Here is a 27,144-nt window from a genome sequence, read left to right as displayed (position 1 = left end):
GACTGACCCAGCAGCAGGTTTTGAAATTATTAAATGGCGCAAGTTGATATTCTGTAAATCAAATAAGGCCAAAAAGAAACTTATGCAGGGATACCAGGAGGAAGCCTTCCATCACATTGCTTGTAGTGGCATTCCATGGCTTTAGGAGGTAAAATACAGCAACTTACAGCAGCACAGAGCTGGAAATTTGCATCGATATGTAAATTGGGGACATTATCAGGATGTTACATTCCTACTATTTTACCCTCAACTGTGAACATCTGGATGGAAATACCAGAGGCAAAGTGTTATGAAGGATTGATTTTACTCATGCACCAATTACATAGTAAAGAATCAGAGATTGAAGATAATACGTATATTACACAAATTAGTGAACAGTAATGAGCCATCAAAAGATGTTGCATTAAAAACTAATTTCTTTCATCAATACAGCACTCAAAACAAGCTGGGAGGCTGAATGAGGCTGCATAATGTTTTCACAAAACTATCTTGATAACATGCATGCAAGGAAGGGAAAAGGCAAGTAAATGCCTATGCACTTACCTGGGCGTACATATTGCTGACCTGACTTTCACACAGAAGGTGCGTGCATCTATTGGTCAGGGTGGGATCTACAATTCCACCATGGGCTTGGATAATCTGGACAATAACATAAAAACACATCATTTATACACCATATGAATTTCTACTACATCAACAATCAGGAGACTCTTCCTACAGTTAAACCATGTCATCGCATCGCTTCGTTTGTCAGCTCTGATTAAATTGCATCACCTTATTATTAAAGTTACCAGTTTAACTTTTGCCATATATCTAATGCACCACAGCACGGCTGAGATGGGAATGACTAGTTCAGTACAAATCAGGAATGGAATGGACCTACTTCAGGTTCCATAGCTTTCCGTGATGCACACTGGACACAAGATCAGACAGGGAAGCTATCTGACTGAACTACTTTTGCTAAAACTATAAAGGGAAGAGTCAGACCACAGCTGAAATACTGTCAACAGTTTTGTGTCCTTATCTAAGGAAAGATATACTAGCACTGGGGACAATTCACTCCATACTCACTATGAAGTGACTTGTCTAATGAGGAGACTTTGAGTAGAAAGTCTGTAACTTGATATCAAATATACAGGATACATAAAGTCATATCATGAAACAGACCCTTAGGTCCAACTTGTCCACGGCGACCAGATTTGTAGTCCCATTTGCCAGCATTTGCCTCATATCCCTCTAAACCCTTCCTATTCATATACTCATTTGGATGTCTTTCAATGTTGTAATTGTATCAGCCTCCACCACTTCCTCTGGCAGCTCATTCCATACACACACCACCCTCTGTATGAAAATGTTGTCCCTTAGATCTGTTATGTCTTTCACCTCTCACCCTAAACCCATGGCCTCTAGCTTTGAACTCCCACCCCAGAAAAAAGACTTTGCCTATTTATCTTATCCATGTCCATTACGATTTTATAAACTTCTATTAGGTCACCCCTCAGCCTCCAACAGTTCCGTGAAAACAGCCCCAGCCTGTTCAGCCTCTCCCTATAGCTCAAACCCTCCAACCCTGGCAACATCCACTTAAATCTTTTCTGAACCGTTTCAAGTTTCACAACATCTTTCCGAGAGGAAGGAGACCAAATTGCATGCAATATTCCAACAATGGCCTAACCAGTGTCCTGTACAGCCGCAACATGACCTCCCAAATCCTGTACTCAATACTCTGACCAATAAAGGAAAGCATACCAAACCACCTTCTTCACTAACCTATCTACCTGTGACTCCATTTTCAAGCAGCTATGTACCTGCACTCCAAGGTCTCTTTGTTCAGCAACACTCCTCAGGACCTTACCTTTAAGGTGTATAAGCCCTGCCCTGATTTGCCTTTCCAAAATGCAGTACCTCGGATTTATCTAAATTAAACTTCATCTGCCACCCCTCAGCCTATTAGCCCATCTGATCAAGATCCCATTGTACTCTGAGATAACCTTCTTCACTGTGCACTACACCTCCAATTTTGGTGTCATCTGCAAACTTACTAACCATACCTCCTATGTTCACTTTCAAATCATTTATGTAAATGACAAAAAGCAGTGGTCCCAGCACCGATTCTTGTGGCATTCCACTGGTCACAGTCTCCAGTCTGAAAAACAACCCTCCACCACCACCCTCTATCTTCTCCCTTCAAGCCAGTTCTGTATCCAAATAGATCCCCCTGTATTCCACGGGATCTATCCTTGCTAACCAGTTTACCATGAGGAACCTTGTATGCCTTACTGAAGTCCATTGGATCACATCCACCGCTCTGCCCTCAATCTCCTTTGTTACTTCATGATAAACTCAACTAAGTCAGTGAGACATGATTTTCCCATGCACAAAGTCACGTTGACTATCCCGAATCAGCCCTTCCCTTTCCAAAACCATGTAAACCCTGTCTCTCAAAGAGCAAGGTAAGTGTTGAAAATCTAATTCCCATTGTGAAAAAATGTACAATTACATATTCTAAGTTTAAGTGGAGATGAGGAGGAATTTCTTCTCTCAGAGTAGTGAACCTATGGAATTCTTTAGCATGGCAGCTGTCAAAGCTGGGTCATTAACTACATTCAAGATTGAGATAGGCAGATTTTTAATAGTCAAGGGTTAGGGGGATATGGAATAAAGTGAGTTGAGGCTAGCTGCAATCTCAGTGAATGGCAGAACAAACTTGATGGGCTGAATGGCCTCCTCCTGCTCGTAATGAGAGTGTGTTGCTGGAAAAGCACAGCAGGTCAGGCAGCATCTGAGGAATAGGAAAAATCGATGTTTGGGACTGGAGCCCTTCATTAGGAATGAGGTTGGGAGCCCTGGGAGTGGAGAGAGAAATGGGAGTGGGGGTGGGGCTGGGGAGAGGGTAGCTGAGAGCCACCCCTCCCTCCCATTTCTCTCTCCACCCCTCGGGGATTCTAGCCTCATTCCTGATGAAGGGCTCCAGTCCCAAATGTCAATTCTCCTGCTCTGCGGATACTGCCTGACCTGCCTTATTTTTTCCAGCAACACACACTCAACGCTGACCTCCAGCATCTGCAGACCTCATTGTCTCCTTCTGCTCTTATGTCTTATGTTTTTTTAAATAGACTTTAAATCATTACAAGCACTCCACTGGTTATAACCTATGCTCCAGAAAATGGTGGGGGGGCTGGGTCTGGGTGGGATGTTTTTTCGGAGAGTTGGTGCTGACCTGATGGGCCAAACAACCTCTTTCCCCACAGTAGCGATTCTGTGATTCAATGATATGAATGCTTATCATATTAAGCCACTTTCAGGTATGTAACATCTAATGATTCCCCTTTATCTGTAATGCTGGTTACCTCCTCAAAAAAACTTTAATAAAACTGTCAGGCTTGATTTCCCCTTCACGAAGCAATGCTGATTCGGCTTGCTTAAATTATGCATTTCTCAAAGTTTTGCTTTTATGTTCATTAAAATGAATTCCAGCATTTGCCTAATAACTATTTAGCCGTTTGTCTCCCTCCCCTTTTGCAGGAGAGTTTTACCTTGTATAAGGGTGCAATCTGCCAAGAGCTGTACAGCACGGAAAGAGACCCTTCAGTTCGATTCGTCCATGCCGACCAAGTTTCCCAAAATAAACTAGTCCCATTCGCTTGCATTTGGCCCGTATCCCTTTAAATCTTTCCTATTCATGTACTAATCCAAACATCTTTTAAATGCTGTAATTGTAACAGCCTCAACCACTTCTTCTGGCAGTTCATTGCACACAAACTACCTGCTGTTTGAAAAAGTTGCCCCTCAGGCAAAATTCTTCTCCTCTCACCTTAAAAATATGCCCCCGAGTTTTGAACTCCTCTATCATCGGGAAAAGATCTTGGTTATTCACTTTATCTTTATAAACCTTTATAAGTTCACCCCCAACCTCCTATGCTCCAGTGAAAGAGGTCCCAGCCTTTACTGATAACTCACACCGTCCAGTGCTAGCAACATTCTGGTAAAACGTTTCCCTCTCCAATTTAATAAAACCCTCCCTATAGCATAGTGACCAGAACTATACACAGTACTCCAAAATTAGCCTCACCAACATTCTGTACAATCTCAACGTGATGCCCCCACTTCTATACGCAATGGTCTGAGCAAGAAAGACAAGCGTTCTAAACGCCTTCTTAACAACCTGACTACCTGTGACAACTTTCAAAGAACTACGTATCTGAAACCCTAGGTCTCTCTGTTCAACAACACTGCCAAGGACCCTAGCATTAACTATCTAAATCCTGTCCTTGCTCATCTTACCAAAAATCATCTGTGATTTTCCCAGAATCTAAGGATTCTTACAAGAGTACATTGATTATCTCTGTCCCTACTTTGTTTAAAATCCTAGGATGCTATCCTCACATACAAGGGATGTTTTCACCTTTCATCCCACTAATTTCCCGAGTTATTGCTCGCATGATAGTCATGATGCTATTTCCTCCCTCTTCTTTCTTGATTATTTGGTAATCTAGGAATGCTAATTACCACAGCACGGTGGTTCAGTGGTTACACTGCTGCCTCACGGTCCCAGGTTCGATTCCAGCCTCAGGCGACTGTCTGCATGGAGTTTGCACATTCTCGCAGTGTCTGCCTGGGTTCCCTCCGGGTGCTCCGGTTTCTTCGCACAGTCCAAAGGTGTGCAGGTCAGGTGAATTGGCTGTGCTAAATTGTCCATAGTCTTAGGTGCATTAGTCAGAGAAGTGGGGGGTGGGTCTGGGCAGGTCGTTCTTCGGAGGGTTGGTGTGGACTTGTTGGGTTGAAGGGGCTGTTTCCACACTGTAGAGAATTTAATCTAATCTAATATTCCCTGCAGTGAAGACTATTACTTAGCTCTTCTGCCATTCTCTAGCTTCCCCATTACTTCCTCAGATACTCTTTCAAAGGAGCAGATACTCATAGGTGCCCCCTTTTTTTTTTAATTCAAAGCAGCTCTTACTGTCTGCTTTTATGATGCTTGCTCCATTGGACTCATAAGTTTCTCCACCATTTTTCTGTCATCTTCTGTTGGCTTTACCACTAGTCTGTGCCAAATTGTATGCTTTTTCTTTCAATTTGATACTTTAGTTTTCCTTATTAACCACGATCAGTTTAGCCTGTTGCTAGTATCCTTCTTCCTCCCAGGAATATTTCTTTGCTGTTTGTGGTGAACTGTTTTCTTAAATGCCTGTCACTGTTCCTCAACCATTTCTTCTCTAAAATATTCCCCAGTCCACTCCAGACAGCCCTGCCCCAGTCTCATGTAATTATCCTTAAAGTTTAGCACAGTTGTTTCCAACCCAATTCTGTTCCATTATTGTCACTGTTGCCGAGGGAATCTTTTATTCTCGGATCATCTATTAAGCCTGCCTCATCACACATTACCAGACCTGAAACAGCCTGATCCAATGGTGGATCCACAAGCTATTGTTATGGGGAAAAATATCAAAGAATCCCTACAGTGTGGAAACAGGCCCTTCAGTCCAACAAGTCCACACCAACCCTCTGAACAGTCACCAACCTATGAATACCCTATGAATGTACTCTATGAATTCTTCCAAAGTAAATTGTCTGGTCATTGCAGGATTGTACTTGCAAGATCCCATAACTAGCAATCACTAGTCTCAAAATAAACGGAGACAGTAAGGACTGCAGAGGCTGGAAACCAGAGTCAATAGATGTGAAGCTGGAAAAACGCAGCAGGTCAGACAGCATCCGAGGAACAGGAAAGTCAACGTTTCGGGACGAAACCCTCCCTTCTGATGAAGTGTTTTGGGATGAAATGTTGGCTTTCCTGCTCCTTGGATACTGTCTGACCTGCTGTGCTTTTCCAGCTTCACATCTATTGACTTAAAATGAACTTCACAAGTTTGAACACTCTTTGGGACAGCCCAAGGTCAGCGTTAAAATCCTTTTTTGCTAGTTTAAATCGATACTTCCTTGTCCTCGAAACCCTGAGGCATTATCTCAGATTGGAATTAGAATTAGGTTTATTGTCATATGTACTCAGGCACAGAATTACAGTGAAAAGTGTACAAAGTTGCCATTCCTGGCACCATCGTGCACCTGGTACAAAATAGGAAACTAAAGAAATACAGTTAAAACTTCATCACAGTTCTCCAAAGGCATGGGCCTGCAGTTGCTCCATGCTGGGCTTTCCAGAGGCCTTCTCCCCCACCCCAGCTGGCTGAGACCTTCCCTGTCGATCACCATCAGTTCACTCACTGTTCTGCTTCAATATTCTAGTTTAAATTTATACTCTCAGACAGTACCGTTCAAGGATAAAGTGCTTAGCTTCTGCAGTTCTTCTGCTTAATCAAGACGAATTTACTACAATCCAACAATAGATTAGATCGAACATAAATGAGCCATTCTTCAACCCAACAAGCCTGTGCCAGTGACTATACTCCGTACTAGCCTCCTCCCACATCTCTGTAGCCAACTCCAACAACTACAGAGGAATCTCAATTATCCGAACGACACAGGCAAGGAGTATTTTGTTTGGATAATCGAACGTTCTGATAACAGTTTATCCAAGCATCGGGATCTTGTTTGGATAATCTGAAATTCGGATAAATCGAATGCCAGATGATTGAGGCTCCTCTGTATACAGAACAGAATGGCCAAGAGGCCACGCAGTGATCATTGCCAATGCAGACTCCCTGCCTTTCCCCTTAGCCTGACAGTTCTTCAGATTGCTGTCCAACTCCCTTTGCGAGCCACTATTGAATCCGTCTCCACCACATGAACAAACGACTCAGGAGAAGCAGCAGCACATTTGGTTCCTTGAGCTTGCTTCACCATTTAATAAGGTCATAGCTCATGTGACTGTAGTCTCAGCTACGCTCTCCCATCTGAGCCCCATAAGCCTGGACTCCTGTAATTATCAAAAATCTAACTCACTCCGCCTTCAATAAACTTAAAGACTTAGCCTCCACTAGCTTCTGGGGAAGAGAACACCACACTCTAATAATCCTGAGAGAAATAATCTATCTCCTGTTTTTAAGACGGCAACCTCTTGTCTTTAAATTAGGACTGCTTGTTTTAGTTTTACAACAGGAAATGTCTTCCCAGTATCAAGCCTACCCAAATCCCACCTCAGGATCCGAGACATTACTTGGAACAAGTAACTGATTGATAACTTGTCATTAGTCCACTGACCAATGGTGTGTTCGGGCGATATGGTGGCACAGTGGTCAGCACTGCTGCCTCACAGTGCCACAGACCCAGGTTCGATTCCACCCTCAGATGATTGCCAGTGCGCAATCTGCAAGGGTTTTCTGCGGGTGCTCCAGTTTCCTCCCACAGTCCAAAGATATGCAGGTTAGGTGGATTGGCTTTGCTAAATTGCCGATAATGTCCGGAGATTTTCAGGCTAGGTGGATTAGCCATAGGGAATGCAGTATTACAGTGATAGGATAGGGGGTTAGGTCTGGGTGGGATGCTCTTCGGAGCGTCGGTCAATGGGTTGAATGGCCTGTTTCCATACTGCAGGGATTCTATGACTACAAGAAAACCTCACATTCTTGTTAGCTCCAGTGAGTAAACGTTTAACTTGTTGGACATTTCTTCAAAAGGGAAGCCCTGCATCTCAGGAACGAGTTGAGTCAGCCTTCACTGTAGGGTTTTCAAACTCCTTTCCCTCCTGTCCTTAGCTGGCTTCCCATGAAAAGCCATCTACCATTCAGGTAAACAACTCCGTGCAGCAACAAACTTGCAATTCTGACCCAGGTCTGTGGTAAAATGTCACCTTTGAATGCCCCATTAAACTCAACGGTGATCTCTTTTCATTTGTCACTCCCCGCCAGTTCTGGATCACCTCAACACTCCCAAACAAGTGGGGACATCAACAAATTTTTTTTTTAAAAAAGCACCAGTTGTCCACAGCAGAAGTGCAAATCCGCAATCTATTTTGTCACCTAGCAGCGTGTGAGGTATTACCTTTTTCCAAGTTGCCAACAGTTGTTTATCTGACATTTGCTCAGGGTAGTCAGCAATTGCAAAAACGCAACCCAATAAAAAGGACTCTTCTGGGACTGAAAAGAAAAGAGGAAGGAAACTGAGCAGTTGATAGCTGAAAGTATACAATAATTCATGACTACACAGATGCACTGAGATGTTCAGAAGCATTACTAAATAAAGAGTAACTAAAAATATTTCAGTAATGTAGTTTATGCCCTCACAATTAATCCTGTGCGGTCCCTTAATCTAATTTTATAGCAATCAAGAGTCAGAAATTAATCCAACTCCCACTTGCAGATGCACACTATATACACAAATTAACATTTATATAGCGCCTTTAAAATAATCAAACATCCTAAAGTACTTTCACAGCAACATCATAAACCAACATCAGACACAGGGGACTAAAGACACTTTACAGCTAATGGACATAAGCTGAGGCGAAGATTTTGGTTTGAAGAACCATCTTAAAAGGTAAAGGGACAGGGATTTAGGGACAGAACTCTAGAGTTTAGGGTCTTAAGCACGTGGACGTATAGCCATCAATGGTGGAGCAATTCAAGTCACCAGAGTTAAATAAACTGCTACCATGTAAAGTTGTAGAGATAAGAGGAGGTAGACAACAGAGGGATTTGAAAAGGGCAAGAATTTTACAATAGTGGCATCTGAGAACCAGCATGTGTCATAGGGGTAAAACTAGCTACCATCAGTTCTGAGGAGAGGTCCTTGGACCTAAAACGTTAACTTGAATTTGAATGAGCTTTATTGTCATGTGTGCTCACACGAGTACAATGCAAAGTTTACAAGTCGCCACTAACAGGGCCATCTTAAGGACCAGGTTACCCAGGTACAACTTCTTAAAAGCTAGAGGTGGTGAGAGGTAACTCCGATTTCTCTCCACAGATACTGCCAGACCTGCTGAGCTTTTCCAGCAATTTCTATTTTTGTCTTTACAAAATATGGAACTTTTTTAAAAAGTAACTGTTGTACAAATCATTGCAGTAATTTATATGTCTAGCACTGGTCTTGATAACTACCTCTCAACTCTTTTTTGCCTCATTTACCAAAGCAATTTCAGTCAGTCCCCATATTCTCATCTGTTACTGAAATTCCAAACATCAAACCTGCCATCATTAATCTAAGACAAATATTTTAGTTTCTCAATTCACAATTTTTGTTTTAAAAAGTAAGGATAGACACAGTCAGATTAGCGAGTGCATCAGAAAAAAAAGGGTGCACTTCAGTGGTGTGATTTAATTTGGATTTGCCCCTTTGACAAGTGTTTGTTTCCACTTGACCTGCTTAGTGAAGACCTTTAGCAGGGAATATCTTTGTTCTGCTCTTTTATCCTCTCAGGTTAATACAGGTCCTTTAAAATTAATTGAGGAGCTGTCCAGGGTGAGCTGTTGCAACTGTTAATGACTAAGACTGCTCAATTAACCAGGGAGGCAGAAGGCGATGGTCAATATGTTTAGACATGTTGTGACTAGAAAGCTACAGTAGTGGAATATTAACCTTATGCAGTCATTTTATTCATGAACACGCTAGCTTCAAAGGCTCAAGGGAATAAAAGTATAACTGCCCACAAAAATAAACTTTAAACTAAAACTGAAGCAGGAGAAAGTGGGTACTGTAGATGCTGGAGATTAGAGTCAAGATTAGAGTGGTGCTGGAAAAGCACAGCAGGTCAGGCAGCACACGAGGAGCAGGAAAATCGAAGTTTCAGGCATAAGCCCTTCATCAAGAATGAGCTTTTGCCTGAAGAAGGGCTTTTGCCCAAAACGTCGATTTTCCTGCTCCTCAGATGCTGCCTGGCCTGCTGCACTTTTCCAGCACCACTCTAAAACTGAAGCGGTTAATCGTCCATAAATCATAAAAATACTGCATTCAAATTCATATTGGTTAATTGGAAAGGCAAATGAAATATTGACCTTAATTTCAAAGAAAATGGAACATTAAAATAGAGAGGTTTTACAATAATGACAAGTTTAACAAAATTCGACACTAATTAGTCAGACCACAGCGGGAATACTGTGAACAGTTTTGGGACCCTTATCCAAGGAAAGATACACTGGCAACGGGAGGCATCAGAAGATGACCACAAGACTGATAAAAGTTTGAGTAGGGTGCACCTATACTCATTGAAATATACAATATGGAAACAGACTCTTTGATCCAACTTGTCCCAATGGTGACAAGATACCCAAAATAAACCTCGTCCCATTGACCAGCATTTGACCCGTATCCCACTAAACCCTTCCTATTCATATACCCATCCAGATGCCTTTTAAATGCTGTAATTGTACCAGCCTCCACAACTTCCTCTGGCAGCTCATTCCATACAGGCACCACCCTCCACGTGAAAAACTTGCCCCTGAGGTCCTTTTTAAATCTTTCCTCTCTCACCTTGTACATATGCTGTCTAGTTTTGGACTCTCCCAACCCCAAGGAAAAGACCTTGTCTATTCACCTTATCTATGCCTCATGATTTTGTAAACCTCCATAAGGTCACCCCTCAGCCTCAAACACTCCAGGGAAAATGGCCCCACCTAATCAGCCTCTCCCTATAGCTCAAATCCTCCAACCTTGGTAACATCCTTGTAAATCTTTTCTGCACCCTTTCAAGTTTCACAACGTCTTCCTTACAAAGAGGAGATCAGAATTGCACGCAATATTCCAAAAGTGGTCTAACCAATGTCCTGTACACATGCAACATGACCTCCCAATTCCTATACTCAATGCTGTGGTCAATAAAGGCAAGCATACCAAACACCTTCACTACTCTATCTACCTGCGACTCCACTCATTGGAATTTATGAGAAAGACGTGATCTATTGAAAGATATTAGGGGACTTTACAGGATAGAGGTGGGAAGATTGTTTCCCCTTGTGGGAGAGTCTAGGAGAAGAGAGCATCATCCCGGAAGAAGTGACTGTCCTGTTAAGACTGAGATGAGGAAGAATTTCTTCTCTCAGAGGGTAATGAAGCTGTGGAATTCTTTACTGCAGAGGGCTGTTGAGGCTGGGTCCTTAAGTGCAATAAAAGCTGAGATAGAGAGGATTTCAATCAGTAAGGGCATCAAGGGTCATTGGGAAAAAGCACAAAAATGGAGTTGAGGATCATCAGATCAACCACAATCTCATTGAATGATGGAATAGACACAATGGGCTGAATGGCCTACTTCTCCTATATCTTATGATTAGATTCCCTACAGTATGGGAACAGGCCCTTCAGCCCAACAACTCCACACCGACCCTCCAAAGAGTAACCCACCAGACCCATCTCCCTCTTGACTAATGCACCTAACACTATGGACAATTTAGCATGGCCAATTCACCTGACCTGCACATCTTTGGACTGTGGGAGGAAACCGGAGCACCCGGAGGAAACCCACACAGACACGGGGAGAATGTGCAACCTCCACACAGACAGTTGCCCGAGGCTGGAATCGAACCTCGGACCCTGGTGCTGTGAGGCAGCAGTGCTAACCACTGAGCCACTGGGCCGCCCTATTTCAGTGATGATTAATTATATTTACACAACTATTAATAGATGGTCAGAAAATATCTTGCTGACTCATTATACTGGGCCCCGGTCTCAAATACACTCAATGACTTGGCCTCCACAGCCCCCTTTGGCAATGAGTTCCATAGAGTCACCACCCTCTGGCTGAAGAAATCTCTCCTCGTTTCAGTTCGAAAGGGTCATCCCTTCACTCTGAGGCTCTGCCCTCTGGTCCTCACCTCTCCTACTAATGAAAACATCTTCGCCACTTCCAGTCTGTCCAGGCCTCTGAGTATTCTGTAGGTTTCAATAAAATGCACTCCCTTGCACCCCCTATCCTCCTGAACTCCAAAGTACAGACTCAGAGTCCTCAACCTCTCCTTGTATGGCAAGCCCTCCATCCCGAACATCCTTGTAAACCTCCGCCGAACACCCCCCACCACCACATCCTTCCTTAGATACAGGGCCAGAGGCTTCTCAATATTCTAAATGCAGTCTAACAAAAACCTTGTACAGCCTCAGCAGTACAGCTTTGCTCCTGTATTCTAGCCCTCTTGACATAAATGCTAACATTGCATTTGCCTTCCAAACTGTCCAATGAACCTGCATGCTAACCTAAAGAGAATCCTGAACTAGGACTCCCAAGTCCATTTGTGCTTCAGATTTCTGAAGCATATCCCTGTTCAGAAAATAGTCTATGCCTCTATTCTTCTCACCAAAATGCAAAAACCTCAGTTTCCTGCAGCGTATTCCATCTGCCACTTCTTTGCCCACTCCTCGAGCCTGTCCAAGTCCTTCTGCAGCCGCCCGTTCTTCCATCTACCTTTGCGCCTTCTGCAAATTTAGCAACAATGCCCTCAGTTCCTTTGTCCAGATGGTTAATGTATGATGTAAATAGTTGTAGTCCCAACACGAACCCCTATAGACCTCCGCTAGTCACTGGCTGCCATCCTGAAAAAAAACCCTTTAACCCCATTCTCTGGTCTTCCGCCAGTCAGCCAATCCTCCCTAAACACTCTGCTACCTGCATCTCAACACAAGTCCAGCTCAAACCCGTTACACCCCTGTGCTCACTGACCTGCAGCAGCTTACAGTCAATTTTCAGCCTGGTTTTCAAACCCCTCCTGGGCATCACCAGCTGACTCCCGTAACTTCCTTCAGCCCCACAATCCAACGTGAGACTGGAGATCCTCTAACACCAGTTTTGCGTACACCCCAATTTTAATCGTTCCACCAATGGTGGCCGTGACTTCAGCTGCTTACAATTCCAGCTTTGGAACTCTGTCTCTAAACCTTGCTGCTCTCTCTCTACCTCCGTCTTCACCTTAAAAGTAACCTCTTTGACTAAAGCCTCTATCACCTCACTTAATGCCTCGTCATATGGCTGAGTGTCAGAATTTGCTTTATAATGGTTCTGTGAAGCAGCTTGGGATGTTTCATTATGTAAAAGGAGCTTTCCAAATATATGTCAGGGTTCTTTGCGATCAAACAATTCTCTGGTCCAACACCTGTGACTTTATTCAAGATGGACATCCACAATTATATTGACTGAGTTCCAGGCACATGAAATACATGGCCACACAAAAGGAATTGTAAACTCGTGTTTCAAACAACTTCACAACTGCGGTGGAATCAAAGTTTCTCCACTGATGAGAAACTGCACAAAGCTAGTGAGGTTGGTGAGTATTTAAAAGGGACAAACTTTTCGGAGACTTTTGAGTTGACAGAGGGTGCAGTAGACAGCGAAAGGATTGAGGAAGAGGAGGAGGAGGAAGAAATGGGCTGTTGCCTTTCTGAGGCACAATGAGATCTACAAAATATTTTTTTTCAGTAAGGCAGCGTTTACGAGAGCGCTGGAATTTAGACAGGTGGTTGAGGTAGCTTGGAGCAAAGCTGTGGATGGCTTACAACACAGGGGGAGCTTCAACAACCTGACAATGGAGATGAGGTATTGTGAGCATAAAAAAGGACATAGGAACCAGGAGCAGGAGTAGGCCACCTGGCCCTTCGAGCCTGCTCCGCCATTCTGATCTTCTCTGGCCTCAGCTCCACTTTACCCAGCCTCTGACCATAACCCTTCATTCCTGCATGAACATAAGAGCTGGCCTCAAAGTATGGAAAATATTCTACATGTAACTGTGGTGGGTTTCCCTTTATCTTTGGGGGAAGGGGCATGCAGGGAGTGTCTATGTCTAACCAGCAGCTTGATGAATACAAATCTGCAAAATGGTAAATTTGAGTTTGTGGACTTTAAAGAAGCCCATCCTATATTACCACCAAACGGCTACAGCCTGCAATTTCCCTGCTGCCGGCAAAACTGAAATCAGACACGCTGACATATTTTTTTTTTAAAAAATCAGTCAGAGGATGTGGGCATCACTGGCCAGGCCAGCATTCATTGCCCATCCCTAATTGCCCAGGGGGCAGTGAAGAGTCAACCACATTGCTGTGGGTCTGGAGTCACGTGTAGGCCAAAGCAGGGAAGGATGGCTGTTTCTTTCCCTAAAGGGCATAAGTGAACCAGATGAACTTTTCCTGATAACTGACAATGGCTTCATCGTCATCATTAGACTTTTAATTCCAGATTTTCACTGAATTCAAACTTCCACGGTATGGTGGTTCAGTGGTTAGTACATTAGGACATTACAGCGCAGTACAGGCCCTTCGGCCCTCGATGTACTGCTGTCTCACAGCACCAGGGACCCGGGTTAGAGTCCCACCTCAGGTGACTGACTGTGTGGAGTTTGCACATTCTTCCCGTGTCTGCATGGGTTTCCTCCGGGTGCTCCGGTTTCCTCCCACAATCCAAAGATGCGCAGGTTAGGTGAATTGACCATGCTAAATTACCCACAGTGTTAGGTGCGTTAGTCAGGGGTAAATATAGGGTAGAGGAATGGGTCCGGGTGGGTTACTCTTCGGAGGGTCGGTGTGGATTTGGTGGGCCGAAGGGCCTGCTTCCATACTGTAGGGAATCTAATCTAATCTTCCACTAAAGTGCCGTGATGGGATTTGAACCCAGGTCACCAGAACATTACCCAGGGTCTCCAGATTATGAGTCTTTAGGCCATCGCCTCCCCTCAGAATTTACAAGGGTAAAAGCAGAGGAGAGAGCGTAATCAAGAACTGCAGCAACCGGACTTGACATGTACAGACAGGAAATGCATTCTCGACATCAAGGTCATAATGAGGTGTGCGGATGTACTTGGAAAGACGCAAAAGGGAAAACATGTGACGTAATGACTGCGAACGAAATGCTTCAATCGACTTACTTTCTAGCCCTGGATCGTGCCCGAAGATTGGCAGCTGCTGCAGCGGGACATGGTGCTGCTGCTGCTGCTGTAACTGTTGTAGATGCTGCTGCTGCTGTAGATGTTGCTGCTGCAACCTCTGGAGGTGCTGCTGCTGTAGTTGCTGCTGTAGGTGATGGTGCTGCTGCTGTTGGGAGAACCCGTGCTGCTGTTGCTGCTGGAACGGATGCTGGTGCAATTGAGGATGGTGTTGTTGCTGCTGCTGCTGTTGCTGCTGCTGCTGTTGTTGTAGCTGCAGTTGCATCAGATGCTGCTGTTGGAGCTGCAGCAGTTGGTGCTGCTGTGCCTCGGGGGTCAACTGCTTAACCTGTGTGAACAAGACGGCGCTGGGATGTCTTGGGTCCGGGCCTTGCTGGTTCTGACTAGCGGCTTCCAGGTTTTTGGTCGGAGCGGAAAGGGACTGTAAGATCTGCAAAAACAATCCCACAAATTTTTTTTTATATACATAAGTGCCAAGACTAAGAGATTGAAATATAGTCACGATGCGTAGGGAACGATGTTTAGAGTTTGCTGTTCAATTATCTGGGTGCAAAGGGGAAAATCAAGTTGAGAAGGGTGTGGTGAGCAGTCCTGGCTCAACCCAGTTAATTTTCTGCCGATTTGCTTTACTGGTCAATAACTTGAGAAACTCTGCACCAGCCCCATGCACATAAATACAACATATCCATCAGTTCGATGCACAGTTTTAAATGCACCTTTGACTTATCTAAATACAATACTGCACAAGCAGCAAAATGAAATGAGTCTCATGTGACCAAAATCTTGCACAAGCCCCATCTTTTAAATGGCAGAAGCTACAGTGGCTGAAAGCTCTAATTATCATCGATCTGTAACATTGTGCAGTACAAGCAGATTGGATTCTAACGTGCAAGTGGGAACTGCGGCGGGGAAAGGACATTGCACAGATATAGCGAAAGGGCAGAGAAGTGAAGCTAATTGAATAGCTGTTGCAAAGAGACAATGTAGGAGTTTTCATTAAAGACAAATGGCTACATTCACTGCAGTTGACAAGTTAGGAAGGCAGGCTGTGCTCGCTGTAAAGGGTTTGGTATCCGGCTTACAACTGATTCCAGGATCTCTTCCTGGCAGTGATCTGGTAAATAACCCTGTCCAATTTCAACAAGAGGAGGAAGAATAAATATCAAGCACCCAATGCTGGAAGCAGAGACAACATTTTGAATCCAGTACGAGTCTCCTTCCAAACTTCGGAAGTCATTTGGGACTTGAAAGACAAACGCTGTTTCTCTCTCCACAGATGCTACCAGACCTGCTGAGTTTCTCCAATGTTCCCCATGTTTGTTTCAGATTTCCAGCATCCACAGTATTTTGTCTTAGAGGAAGACTAAGTTGCCACTTTGGTCACGAAAAGTCTCTGCTGTTTCTTCCCCCACCATTGCCAATGCATTTTTAGAGGCCAAGTATCCCTGCAGTTTTGGTATATTTCAGACACAGTGGGATAAAGATGATTAATAGGGACCACTAAATCAGTGCGGGGGAGTGGTTCACATTCCTGGGATATTGGAATCTGGACCAAAAAAAACGATGCTCCTGAACCACTGAGAACACTGGCATAGCGTTAAACGGCACAGAAACAGACCCTTTGGTCCAACTCATCCATGCAGATTACATTTCCCAAACTAAACTAGTCCCCTTTACCTGCATTTGGCCCACATCCCTCCGAACCTTTCCTATTCATGCAGCTGCTCAAATGTCTTTTAAACGTTGTAACTGTATCTGCATCTACCACTTCCCTCTGGCAGTTCATTCCAAATATGAACCACACTGTATGAGAAACTTTGCCCCTCTCTGTATCCTCTCATTTTAACATTAGTTTTGACCAGAACTGCATACTGTACTCCAAAAACGGCCTCATCAACAGGATGCCTCAACTCCTGTACTCAGTGCTCTGAGCACAAGAATGCAGCATTTGAATTAAGAGCAGCTCAGAAATAATACAGACTGAAATGGAGGATTGAGAGAAGCAGACTACAGTGGGTTGAGAGTTCACAGCAGTAAATGTGGAGGTGCAAGTAGCCACATGAGACTGAGACAACAGAATTAACAAAGTTACTTATCTCAAAAAGGAGGGGACTGGGAATTTAGCATGCCCATATAAATTATTCAGAAAGGAGAGCATTTGGATAATAATGCTAGTTCAAGACATTGAGAGAATACTAGAAATGAATGAAGCAAACGAGTAATCAAAGACAGAAACTTCATGGTTAAAATTTAGTGACAGAATACCACGGTGGCACAGTGGTTAGCACTGCTACCTCACAGTGCCAGGGACCCAGATTAGAGTCCCACCTCGGACATCTGTCTGTGTGGGTTTCCTCCGGGAGCTCCGGTTTCTTCCCACAATCCAAAGATGTGCAGGTCAGGTGAACTGGCTATGCTAAATTGCCCAGAGCGTTAGGTGCGTTAGTCAGGGGTAAATATAGGGTCGGGGAACGGTTCTGGATGGGTTACTCCTCAAAGGGTCGGTGTGGACTTGTTAGGCCGAAGGGCCTGTTTCCATACTGTAGGAATCTAATCTCAACAAGCAATGGGAGACCAAACAGGAAGTTCAGTTCCAGACCAGCCACTGTACAAAAACAAATAACTGCGGAAGCTGGAAATCAGCAACAAAACAAAAATTGCTGGGAAAAGCTCAGTAGGTCAAGCAGGATCTGGGGAGAGAATTCAGAATTAACATTTCAGATCCATTGACCTTTCTACAGAGCTGAACGCTTCCGAAAAAGAGTCGCCGGACCCCAAACATCAAGTGTTTTCTCTGCACAGATGCTACCAGACACACTGAGTTTCCCCAGTAATTTGTGTTTTTGTTCTGAAACAGAAACATTTCCAGCAGGAAGAGAAGTATAGCATCATTGGCTAGAACCCATGAAGTATAACTATAGACATAAAATGGAACTGATAAAGGTGGCTAAAAGCATTGGACTTAATACAGCAAAGAAACAAGGTGAATCTGAAAAGTACTATACATTGGAGAACTGAAATAGGAGGCATTCCTCAGGTCCAGATGGGTTACTGATGGAGTTAAGGTCAGAGATAGGAAAGCTCTGGCAATGATTTCATGAATAAGGTTAGAGATTGCAGAGACAGAGTGGAATGTCTGGACAGTAACTTGGATGAGGAGACAGTGAGGTCTGCAGATGCTGGAGATCAGAGTTGAGAATGCACTGCTGGAAAAGCACAGCAGGTCGGGCAGTGTCAGAGGAGCAGGAAAATCGATGTTTCGGGAGGGCTCCGGCCCAAAACGACAATTTTCCTGCTCCTTGGATGTTGCCTGACCTGCTGCGTTTTCCCAGCAACACACTCTCAATAGTAACTTGGATGATTTTGCCTTCCTCAGATTGAAGTCCATACACGCAGTACAAGATAGAGATGGAACCCAGTACGGCCTACCTCTCCCTGACCCAGCTCAGAAAGGCTCACCCCTATTATGGTCCAAACGACAACATTACAGAAGAACTTAGATTTGGATGTGGGAAGCTTTACTCAAACTGAAGAACAATACTCAAACTGTAAGTACAGTTAAGAACTCAGAAGGTCGAAGTATCACAAGGTGAAACGGACGAACAAAAACAACTTACAGGTGGAATTCACTTTGAAAGGGCAAAAGGTGTGGCAAGATACATAATGAAGGAGAGGAGGAGGATTTGGAAGCTCAAGTTCACAAGCTGCAGAGTACATTAATATGTACATGCATACAGATTCCATGACAAGAGCTACTATGAAAGGTAGCCCTAGGAAGGCGATTATTAAACTGGAGAGGGCACAGGAAAGATTTACCTGAATGTTGCCAGGAATGGAGGATTTGAGTTATAGGGAGAGGCTAGGACTTTTTTCACTGGAGCATACGAGGTTGAAGGGTAACCTTATGCAGAGGTTTATAAAATCATGAGGGGCACTGATAAAGTGAATAGCAATTGTCTTTGCCCAGAGTGGGGGTCTTCAAAACTAGAAGGCATATGTTTCAGGTGAGAGGAGAAAGATTTAAAAAAGACATGAGGGGGATCTTTTACACGCAGAGGGTGATTCATAGGTGGAAAGAACTGCCAGAGGGGAGTGGTAGGTGTAGATACAGTTACAACATTTAAAAGACATTTGGACATGAATAGGAAAGCTTTAGAAGGATATGGGTCACGTGTAGGTAGGTGGGACTAGTTTAAATTTGGGAAACTTGAACAGGCATGGATGAGTTGGACTGAAGGGTCTGTTTCCATGCTGTATGAAGCTAGGAGATGCTTGATCCATATAAACTGTAACAATGCTACACTTTCAGCCTGCGCGATGTGTGGAATATGTTGAGGAAACATGGACATGACTAAATCGGGTGCTGCTGATTCAGAAAATACAGAAGCGAAAGGTAGACTGTGGCTGGTTTTATGAGTACCGACGAGGTTGCTGGGTGATTTGATAAAGAAATGTTGTATAATGACTAGTTGGAAAGCTGGAACATTGCTTTCAGTGACTGAAAGATTATAAATAAATACAGATCGAAAACTAAAGTGAAGAGAGTAGATGAAGCTATTTTGTTTCCCCAAAGAGGGGGCTGTTGGCGCACTGTGGCATATACAGGACTTAGTGACGAAAACAGGGACTGCAGAAACAGAAATGAATACGGTGGCTCAGTGGTTAGCACTACTGCCTCACAGCACCAGGGTCCCGGGTTCGATTCCAGCCTCGGGTCACTGTGTGTGGAGCTTGCACATTCTCCCCGTGTCTGCATGGGTTTTCTCCCACAGTCCAAAGATGTGCAGGTTAGGTGATTTGGCCAAGCTAGTGTTAGGTGCATTAATCAGAGGGAAATGGATCTGGGTGGGTTACTCTTCAGAGGGTCGATGTGGCCTGGTTGGGCCGAAGAGCCTGTTTCTACACTGTAGGGAATCTAATCTACTCAATAAATAGTGCAGGGATAAAGCCAAAAGACCTTCGAGGAACAGGTACATGGGATTAGGATCACTATGTGTGGACGTTAAATACTTGCACAAGTGTACTAACAGTGAATTAGGGGACATTAACCTGCTCCTTATTCAATGGCTACAATTCCACATGCCACACCACCCCCCACTCCATTCCATGATCCAATCTACCTTGGCCTTCAAATTACTTCATGGTTTTCACCTTTGTCTGGGGAACGGTGTTCCAAAGACTCGTTACCCTCCAACAAAGAAATGTTTTAAATCTTTCTCATTGGGCAATGCCATATTTTAAAACAATGACCCTTAGAATCATAGAAACCCAGAGTGCAGACACAGGCCACTTGGCCCATCAGATCTGCCACAACCTGCAGAACAGCATCTCACCCTATCCCTGTAATCCCACATTTATCGTTGTTAACCCACCTCGCCGGCACAGGACAGGGCAATCTGCATCCCTCTGGACTGTGGGAGGAGACCCACACAGACACGCGGAAAATGTGCAAACTCCACACAGACAGTCGCCCGAGGCGGGAATCAAACCCAGGACCCTGGCAGTGCTAATGAATGACCCTGCATTAGGTTTACTAAGGGTTTCAGTGATTGGCTAAATAGTTTGTTTTCTCTGTTGCCATTTCTACGTTATTCAAAGGGGTCAAATACACAAAAGGCTCAGGAAATAGTCACAGCAATGTCTTCCTCCTTTGTCTGTGACTCCCCACCCCTCTTCAGTTCTTCTTGCCCAGCCACGAGCCAGGTACCAGTTGGTGTGACTGACCATAACATTATCAGAGAGCCTGAGAAACAGTAATACAAGCCACACTGGAACAATAATTATTACACATACTCAAATATCCCAAGATTTGGGGTGTTGGATTGCGTCCACTGACCTGTGAGGACATTCACTGACACTGCAAAAGCTGAGACACAGTTACCCTGCCACACCTGAAACCATTTACTCCAATACCACAAGATGATGAAAACCTTGGTTCCTGCTGGAACAGGCCATTTCTCTATTAGCCTAATTTGTCAGGATGCTCCCTCACCTTTCAGCTGAAAAGGCTGTTTTATCGTTTAAATGATTGCTGTCAGAGGCGATAATAAGTGTGAAGACAACAGGTCAACAAGGAGACTAGTGAATGACAGGACCAACAGCAGCTCTCGCGCATCAAAGAGAAATGAGAATCAAGAAAGAATACAGGGGAATGACTAAGAAAGCAGATGAATTACAGTCAAATCAGGCACAAAGAAACTGACTGGATTGAGAGGGAAGATCAGGTGAAAAAGTGCAAATTTGACTTTGTAAGAATAAAAGCAATTTACCACGTGGAAGGAATGAGCTCCACAGTTAAACTGTTCAATTGCTGGGGCATTGCATAAATAATTAACTCATCGTCAGACTCCAACACCTTGCACTTCCACAGCGCCGACTATGTAGTTAAAATGTCCCTCGGTGGTTTAACAAAGGGTTATCAAGTAAAACTGGATGCTAAATCACAAAATGATATTCGGCCAGATGAAGAAAAACATGGTAAAGAGAAGCAATTATGACACTGGAGGCCATTCGACCCCTCAAATCCACGCTGAGCTCTGCAGAGCTATCCAGACAATCCCATTGCTCAGGTAAAAACAATGACTGCAGATGCTGGAAACCAGATTCTGGATCAGTGGTGCTGGAAGAGCACAGCAATTCAGACAGCATCCGAGGACAGGCAAAATCGACGTTTCGGGCAAAAGCCCTTCATCAGGAATAAAGGCAGAGAGCCTGAAGCGTGGAGAGATAAGCTAGAGGAGGGTGGGGGTGGGGAGAGAGTAGCATAGAGTACAATAGGTGAGTGGGGGAGGAGATGAAGGTGATAGGTCAGGGAGGAGAGGGTGGAGTGGATAGGTGGAAAAGGAGCTGGGCAGGTCGGACAAGTCCGGACAAGTCAGGGGATTGTGTTGCTGGAGGTTAGAAACTAGGATGAGGTGGGGGAAGGGGAAATGAGGAAGCTGTTGAAATCCACATTGATGCCCTGAGGTTGAAGTGTTCCGAGGCGGAAGATGAGGCGTTCTTCTTCCATGCATCTGGTGGTGAGGGAGCGGCGGTGAAGGAGGCCCAGGTCCTCCATGTCCTCGGCAGAGTGGGAGGGGGAGTTGAAATGTTGAGCCACGGGGCGATTTGGTTGATTGGTGCGGGTGTCTCGGAGATGTTCCCTAAAGCGCTCTGCTAGGAGGCGCCCAGTCTCCCCAATGTAGAGGAGACCGGATTGGGAGCAACGGATACAATAAATGATATTAGTGGATGTGCAGGTAAAACTTTGATGGATGTGGAAAGCTCCTTTAGGGCCTTGGATGGAGGTGAGGGAGGAGGTGTGGGCACAGGTTTTACAGTTCCTGCGGTGGTTCCTGCGGAAAGTGCCGGGATGGGAGGGTGGGTCGTAGGGGGGCGTGGACCTGACCAGGTAGTCACGGAGGGAACGGTCTTTGCGGAAGGTGGAGAGGGGTGGGGAGGGAAATATATCCATGGTGGTGGGGTCTGTTTGGAGGTGGCGGAAATGTCGGCGGATGATTTGGTTTATGCGAAGGTTGGTAGGGTGGAAGGTGAGCACCAGGGGCGTTCTGTCCTTGTTGTGGTTGGAGGGGTTGGGTCTGAGGGCGGAGGTGCGGGATGTGGACGAGATGCGTTGGAGGACATCTTTAACCACGTGGGAAGGGAAATTGCGGTCTCTAAAGAAGGAGGCCATCTGGTGTGTTCTATGGTGGAACTGCTCCTCCTGGGAGCAGATACGGCGGAGGCGGAGGAATTGGGAATACGGGATGGCATTTTTGCAAGAGGTAGGGTGGGAAGAGGTGTAATCCAGGTAGCTGTGGGAGTCGGTGGGTTTGTAGAAAATGTCAGTGTCATTTCCTCAGCCCTGAAGCTCTTCAACCATGTCCTGAAACAAACTCGCTATCACAGCCACATTTGCTTCCTCAGTGCCTGTCTCCGTAACCAACTCATCCCACACGGACTCCGGACCACCTTTAAACCAGCAGAGTTCGGACCCGAACAGGACAAACAGTACAGACTACAGATTCAAAAACACCAGCAACGGTTCTCCATCAAGATCCTCCGCTCTACGCTTGCAGCAATGCGCCGGCACCTAACCTCTCTACAGTCAGCCCTGCCTCAGCTGAGGGCCACACTCTCTCAGAATTGCAAAGGACCCACTCTGTACTACATCCTCAGGAGAATTCATACTCTCAACAAACAGTATTTCAATTCCATCTCAAACATCAAAAACTGTAAGTACAACAAACTTTTATCTACCCACCTCCATAACCAGCACTCCTCGAACATTCCAGAAGATTCCCCTGGCCTCGGAAACACCATTAGCCATGCGGCTGATGCAGCTACCACCCCCACGCTGATTGATGATGTCACTTCTGCCCCCCATCATGGCCACTCCCACAGCCACTTCCGCCCCTCACATCATCGCCAATGCCACACTCTCAGTGACTTCCGCCACCCCTACTGCCGTGTCTGCCACCACTTCCGTCCCCACCAACGCCACTCACCTGCATTCTGCTGACACGCCCCCCACAGACCCCACTGTCACTATCCCCACCCCCCAGAACCCCGAGGGGAACACTACCCCTGCTCATGACTCTACCCCCATTCCCCCCACCATCACACCCACTCCAGGTACTGGCTCCAACCCCACTCCCAGCTCTACACCCACACCAGCTCCCAGCCCTGCCGAGTTTTCACCATCCCCCCAGACCTCCCCCTCACTGAGGATGAACGATCAGTCCTCAGCAAAGGACTCACCTTCATCCCCCTCCGTCCACGCATCAATGAATTTAATACACGCCGTGACATCGAACAATTCTTCCGTCGCTTCCGTCGCCTCCGCCTCAGAGCTTACTTTCACAATCAGGACTCCCGCCCACCTTCCGAGGACCCCTTCGCCCACCTCCAACACACTGCATCCACCTGGACACCCCACGCTGGCCTATTACCTGCCCTCAACCTCTTCATTTCCAACTGCCGCCGGGACATTAACCGCCTCAACCTGTCGACCCCCCTCCCCCACTCCAACCTCTCATCCTCACAACTCGCAGCCCTCCAATCCCTCTGCTCCAATCCTGACCTCACCATCAAGCCAGCGGATAAAGGGGGCGCAGTGGTAGTCTGGCTCACTGACCTCTACACCGCTGAAGCCAAACGCCAACTCAAGGACACCTCTTCCTGCCGCCCCCTTGACCATGACCCCACCCCCCCATCACCAAACCATCATCTCCCAGACCATACAGAACCTCATCACCTCAGGAGATCTCCCACCCACAGCTTCCAACCTCATAGTCCGGGAACCCCGCACTGCCCGGTTCTACCTCCTTCCCAAGATCCACAAGCCTGACCACCCTGGCCGACCCATTGTCTCAGCATGCTCCTGCCCCACTGAACTCATCTCTACCTACCTCGACACTGTCCTATCCCCCCCTAGTCCAGGAACTCCCCACATACATTCGAGACACCACCCACGTCCTCCAGCTCCTCCAAGACTTCAGTTTCCCCGGCCCCCAACGCCTCATCTTCACCATGGATATCCAATTCCTCTACACCTCCATCCGCCATGACCAGGGCCTCCAAGCCCTCCGTTTTTTCCTCTCCAGACGTTCCCAACGTACCTTTCCACCGACACTCTCATTCGTTTGGCTGAACTGGTCCTCACCCTTAACAATTTCTCCTTTGAATCCTCCCACTTTCTCCAGACCAAAGGGGTAGCCATGGGCACACGTATGGGCCCCAGCTATGCCTGTCTCTTTGTTGGCTACGTAGAACAGTTGATCTTCCGTAATTACACCGGCACCACTCCCCACCTCTTCCTCCGCTACATTGATGACTGCATTGGCGCCACCTCGTGCTCCCGCGAGGAGGTTGAGCAATTCATCAACTTCACCAACACATTCCACCCTGACCTTAAATTTACCTGGACCATCTCTGACACCTCCCTCCCCTTCCTGGACCTCTCCATCTCCATCAGTGACGACCGACTTGACACTGACATTTTCTACAAACCCACCGACTCCCACAGCTACCTGGATTACACCTCTTCCCACCCTACCTCTTGCAAAAATGCCATCCCGTATTCCCAATTCCTCCGCCTCCGCCGTATCTGCTCCCAGGAGGAGCAGTTCCACCATAGAACACACCAGATGGCCTCCTTCTTTAGAGACCGCAATTTTCCTTCCCACCTGGTTAAAGATGCCCTCCGACGCATCTCGTCCACATCCCGCACCTCTGCCCTCAGACCCAACCCCTCCAACCACAACGACAAAACGCCCCTGGTGCTCACCTTCCACCCTACCAACCATCGCATAAACCAAATCATCCGCCGACATTTCCGCCACCTCCAAACAGACCCCACCACCAGGGATATATTTCCCTCCCCACCCCTCTCCACCTTCCGCAAAGACCGTTCCCTCCGTGACTACCTGGTCAGGTCCACGCCCCCCTACGACCCACCCTCCCATCCCGGCATTTTCCCCTGCCACCGCAGGAACTGTAAAACCTGTGCCCACACCTCCTCCCTCACCTCCATCCAAGGCCCTAAAGGAGCCTTCCACATCCATCAAAGTTTTACCTGCACATCCACTAATATCATTTATTGTATCCATTGCTCCCGATGCGGTCTCCTCTACATTGGGGAGACTGGGCGCCTCCTAGCAGAGCGCTTTAGGGAACATCTCCGAGACACCCGCACCAATCAACCAAATCGCCCCGTGGCTCAACATTTCAACTCCCCCTCCCACTCTGCTGAGGATATGGAGGCCCTGGGCCTCCTTCACCGCCACTCCCTCACCACCAGACGCATGGAAGAAGAACGCCTCATCTTCCGCCTCGGAACACTTCAACCCCAGGGCATCAATGTGGACTTCAACAGCTTCCTCATTTCCCCTTCCCCCACCTCATCCTAGTTTCTAACCTCCAGCAACACGATCCCCTGAGTTGTCCGGACTTGTCCGACCTGCCCAGCTCCTTTTCCACCTATCCACTCCACCCTCTCCTCCCTGATCTATCACCTTCATCTCCTACCCCACTCACCTATTGTACTCTATGCTACTCTATCCCCACCCCCACCCTCCTCTAGCTTATCTCTCCACGCTTCAGGCTCTCTGCCTTTATTCCTGATGAAGGGCTTTTGCCCGAAACGTCGATTTTGCCTGTCCTCGGATGCTGCCTGAATTGCTGTGCTCTTCCAGCACCACTGATCCAGAATCCCATTGCTCAGCTCCATCGTCCTAGACCTACGTGCTTACTTCTCTCAGGAACCAATCCAATTGCATTCCAAATCAATTATTTGCGCACTCACCAGCAAATTTCGGGACATTACCGCCCACTGCACAAAACGACTTCCACCTCACACCTTTGCCCGAAATCTTAAACCTGCTTTCCCCAGTCCACGAGCCATCAGCAAATGGGAACAGCTTTATTGTCTATGTTATTTAAGGGCATATTTTAAAATGAGCAGTGACAGAGAGCCTAGTTGAGCTGTGACCAGCGGGGTTCCACAGAGCTCAGTGTTGCAAACACAACTGTTTGCCAGATATATTAATGACTTGGAGGAAGGAAGTGAATGCACTGTAGCCAAACTTGCAGACGGCACAAAAATAGGTGCAATGGTAGGTTGCTAGGGGGAGACAAGTAAACAGTTTGTTCAGAGACAAAACTAGAAACTACTCAAAGCTCAGCAGGTCTGGCAGCATCTGTGGAGAGAAGTCAGAGTTAATGTTTCAGATTGAGTGACCCTTTCTCAAAACCTGCTGAACGTTTTGTTTCTGATTGACAGCATTTGCTGTTCTTTCGGTTTTTAGTTTGGAGATATCAATAGGTCAAGAAAGATTAGATTACTTACAGTGTGGAAACAGGCCCTTCGGCCCAACAAGTCCACACCAACCCGCCGAAACGCAACCCACCCAGATCCATTCCCCTACGTTTACCTCTTCACCTAACACAAGGGCAATTGAACATGGCCAATTCACCTAACCTGCACATTTTTGGACTGTGGGAGGAAACCGGAGCACCCGGAGGAAACCCACGCAGACATGGGTAGAACGTGCAAACTCCACACAGACAGTCGCCTGAGGCGGGAATTGAACCCGGGTCTCTGGCGCTGTGAGGCAGCAGTGCTAACCACTGTGCCACCATGCCGCCCACTGTATTGCTATCAGCAAGTGTTCCTAAATCACACAGGGTTTTTTAGTTTAATTACAGTGCAGAAACAGTGCAGAAACAAGCCCTTCAGCTCAACAAGTCCACACCGACCCACCCAGACCCATTCCCCGACATTTACCCCTTCACCTAACACTACGGGCAACTGAACATGGCCAATTCACCTAGCCTGCACATTTTTGGACTGTGGGAGGAAACCGGAGCACCCGGAGGAAACCCACGCAGACACGGGGAGAATGTGCAAACT

The 27,144-nt window shown here is 46.1% G+C and overlaps 1 protein-coding gene across 3 annotated transcripts in view; it reads right to left on the bottom strand.

Annotated features, from left to right (window-relative positions):
- paxip1 (PAX interacting (with transcription-activation domain) protein 1) overlaps positions 1-27,144 on the bottom strand; it is a 120,133-nt gene that overhangs the window by 46,910 nt on the left and 46,079 nt on the right. For all 3 annotated transcript variants that reach the window (XM_087987568.1, XM_087987569.1, XM_087987570.1), the window contains 3 exons: positions 14,736-15,183; positions 7,942-8,036; positions 544-639 (listed from right to left, as the gene is read on the bottom strand). In XM_087987568.1, the coding sequence (XP_087843694.1) occupies positions 544-639; positions 7,942-8,036; positions 14,736-15,183 (639 nt within the window). The remainder of the gene's footprint in view (positions 1-543; positions 640-7,941; positions 8,037-14,735; positions 15,184-27,144) is intronic.

This window comes from Chiloscyllium plagiosum, unplaced genomic scaffold (assembly GCF_037043375.1).
Source record: "Chiloscyllium plagiosum isolate Xiang-an unplaced genomic scaffold, Cpla_swu_hap1 HiC_scaffold_5, whole genome shotgun sequence".
NCBI lineage: Eukaryota > Metazoa > Chordata > Chondrichthyes > Orectolobiformes > Hemiscylliidae > Chiloscyllium > Chiloscyllium plagiosum.
This window is presented reverse-complemented; position numbering and strand designations above follow the sequence as displayed.